Source organism: Lolium perenne, chromosome 5 (genome assembly GCF_019359855.2).
Source record: "Lolium perenne isolate Kyuss_39 chromosome 5, Kyuss_2.0, whole genome shotgun sequence".
Lineage (NCBI taxonomy): Eukaryota > Viridiplantae > Streptophyta > Magnoliopsida > Poales > Poaceae > Lolium > Lolium perenne.
The window spans coordinates 213,119,139-213,122,541 of record NC_067248.2 but is presented as its reverse complement, the minus strand read 5'-3'; the positions used below and the strand labels follow the sequence as shown (position 1 = coordinate 213,122,541).

Here is a 3,403-nt window from a genome sequence, read left to right as displayed (position 1 = left end):
ATTTTATGTGCCACTGACTTGTGTGTTATTTCATGCAATGCAGATATGAGGGACCATCGGAAGTATGAACAACACTACTTGATCGATTCACATTGTTGCACTTGTGTATTATTTGTTGTACAAACATTGGTCAGATTGTCAAAGGTCGAATTTTGATACTTGCAACACAACTAGGACAATTTTGTTCACGAATGACAGAGAGCACAACTTATGTCTTGCACACATTGCGAATACCATTACAGACTGCACAGATCACTGTATGATACTTACAAAACAATATGGAGAATTTGTTCACAAATAACATAGAGCACAACTATGTCTTGGACACATCGCAAATATAATTACAGACTGCACAAACACACTAGTACTTGCCCCCTTGAGTCTTATCACTCTCAGGCTTGCTTCTGACGCTTGTTCATTGATGAAGATTCATCCTGATTTTTGCATCTGGGGCAGATGTGGTCTGATCTCTGGAGGTGAGCTTGTCCCTCGTTCACCGTGTAGATCTTGTTGTATATCTCATAACTGAGATAGCCGTCAATAGCTGCGTACTCGAGGTTCATCCAGGACAGTGGCTTGCATTCCCAGAAACCATGCCCTTCCTTCCGAAGCCGGTTGTACTTGAAGTCCTTCTTCATGTTGGCAAACTTGGGATCAATGAGCTTTGCTGCAAGATCAGCCATTCCAGCCTGCGGTTGACCATTAATCTTGAAAATGTCCTGGATGTCGATGTGTCTCTCTTCTGGAACAGGAAGACCGGCCGCACGAAGAACTTTTGTGTCATTTCTTTTAGCAACACTTGTAAAAGTGTATTGCTTGTCCTTGAGAAAAGCCGCAGGCGCGGACAATGATCCTTGCACCTTTGTCAAGAGCAGCACAAATAAATTCAACAAGTACTGTAATGAAAATGTAGGGACGCTTTAAATTCAATGTAGGGACATAAATTTCAATGATCCTTGTACCTAATGTAGTGGAATACAAGAACGTGCTCCCTCATGGCGATTTGCATTACCGCCAACTTGTGTCCGCTAGAGTCATACTCGAGATCCAGACCAATGAACTTGAACCTGTCCTCGTCCTCGTCGAGCCAACCCTCGTACATACGAAGAATTCTATCAACAGTCGCCACCTCATTGGTGTAGACGACGTCGATATATGTACTCCCGTGCGCAAGGATGCGGTACTTCTCCGTCGTGGACTTCTCGTCTCCGGCCACGACGGAGGAAGAGGCAGATGCCATGGACAGCGTGGGAGGAAGGGAGCACTGGGATGCGGTAGACGAACGGCCGGGGTTGGGACAGAACGGTGGAACTGCCACAGTATTGGGCGGATATAGGGGCGGGAGGCGAACATGCAGTTAGAGGTCTGGCGGCCCACATTGGCCCGTTACATGTCTGACGGCCAAATTCGAAAAATTCGAAAATTCGAAAAATTCAAAAAAAGTTTTAACCAACGGATTATGTTCACAAAAACGTGTGACATATTGGGTAAAAAAAACTGGATTTTTTTTCGAAGGTCGAAAAATCGACTAGCTTAGAAAAAGTGGTTTGATGTAACCCAAACGATTCCGTTTCTAAGAATGTGGATTTTTCGACCTTCGAGAAACGCTCCAGAAATTTTTGCACACACTCTCGTATCCATTCTAATACGAAGTGTGAAGGTTTTTTCAATTTTTGAATTTCTGTGAAAATAAACAATTAAATTTTAGTTAAATTCGAGTTGAAAAAAAACAAAAGAAAACTAGAGAACCCTGATGGATGGGCCATGAGTGTTCCTTCCCCGCGTCCATGCTCCACGTTAATGGGCTTAGTAGAAACCGCGTTACATGTCTTTCGGCCTAGCTGATAAGTTTTTTAGTTTTGATTTGAATAAATCTGCAGCACATCTGGTAAAATTCAAAAAATTCAAAAAACGTTTTAACCAACGGATTATGTTCACAAAAACGTGTGACATATTGGTTTAAAAAAAACTGGATTTTTTTTCGAAGGTCGAAAAATCGACTATCTTAGAAAAAGTGGTTTGATGTAACCCAAACGGTTCCGTTTCTAAGAATGTCGATTTTTCGACCTTCGAGAAACGCTCCATAAATTTTTGCACACACTCTCGTATCCATTCTAGGACGAAGTGTGAAGGTTTTTTCAGTTTTTGAATTTCCGTGAAAATAAACTATTAAATTTCAGTTAAATTCGAGTTGAAAAAAAACAGAAGAAAACTAGAGAACCCTGCTGGATGGGCCATGAGTATTCCTTCCCCACGTCCATGCTCCACGTTAATGGGCTTAGTACAAACCGCGTTACATGTCTTTCGGCCTAACTGATAAGTTTTTTAGTTTTGATTTCAATAAATCTGCAGCAAACCTGGTTAAATTCAAAAAATTCAAAAAAAGTTTTAACCAACGGATTATGTTCACAAAAACGTGTGACATATTGGGTAAAAAACTGGAATTTTTTTCGAAGGTCGAAAAATCGACTAGCTTACAAAAAGTGGTTTGATGTAACCCAAACGGTTCCGTTTCTAAGAATGTGGATTTTTCGACCTTCGAGAAACGCTCCAGAAATTTTTGCACACACTCTCGTATCCATTCTAAGACGAAGTGTGAAGGTTTTTTCATTTTTTGAATTTATGTGAAAATAAAGTATTAAATTTCAGTTAAATTCGAGTTGAAAAAAAAAACAAAAGAAAACTAGAGAACCCTGTTGGATGGGCCATGAGTATTCCTTCCCTGCGTCCATGCTCCACGTTAATGGGCTTAGTACAAACCGGCCTATTATTACCTGTCCGGAATGTTAACCGAATATATCAGCAGCACATGTGCATTTAGGGTTGAAACAGAATTAACCAACGTATTATGTCCTAAAAACGTGTGACACTAAAAATAGTCTGAATTACAAAAATTAGTTTTTACTACAAAACGCACGAAAGTTTTTGCTGAAATAAAAATAGTACAACCCGAATACAAAGATGAATTACAATTTCTCCTTTCATTCTATGAGGATTCATCCATATGCATATCTTATAATGTGATATCTTCAATCTCAAGCCTGATGCACAAATCCCTGAACTCAATCTTCAGACATACTAATGAACCTATCACAAGATGAGCTGCTACGTAACGCATTCCATCCATCTACAAACTCAATATGCTGCCCCTTGTAGATTGTATAAGCCCCAACCATTTGTCCATTAATAGATCTGCTATAAAAAATAGCAGCACCTTCTCTCGGCCTATAGTATCCACGTGCAACATCAAATGGAATGAGCTACAAAAAAGTAAAATATAAACAAAGAAAACGTTAACACTGTTTGTATGTTATGAATGAAACTTAAAAACAAGTGAAAAAGTTACTAACCAAACGAGTAAGAGAAGATTCATTCAACCTCGTCACAAAGAACTGAGGTACTT

General features: G+C 39.6%; 1 protein-coding gene across 1 annotated transcript; it reads right to left on the bottom strand.

The window, feature by feature from the left end:
* Positions 1–392: 392 nt before the first annotated feature.
* LOC127304071 (uncharacterized) lies at positions 393–1,240 on the bottom strand. Its single transcript, XM_071821060.1, has 2 exons — positions 1,013–1,240; positions 393–896 (listed from the first exon to the last, which is right to left on the bottom strand). Exons 1-2 carry the CDS (start codon positions 1,238–1,240, stop codon positions 393–395), a joined length of 732 nt encoding a protein of 243 aa, XP_071677161.1.
* Between the last annotated feature and the right edge of the window lie 2,163 nt (positions 1,241–3,403).

Coding starts and splice junctions, on each gene's coding strand:
- LOC127304071 (XM_071821060.1), bottom strand. CDS start 1,240: ATGGCATCTGCCTCTTCCTCCGTCGTGGCCGGAGACGAGAAGTCCACG. Junction 897..1,012: donor CTAGCGGACACAAGTTGGCG/GTAATGCAAATC, acceptor TTTTCATTACAG/TACTTGTTGAATTTATTTGT.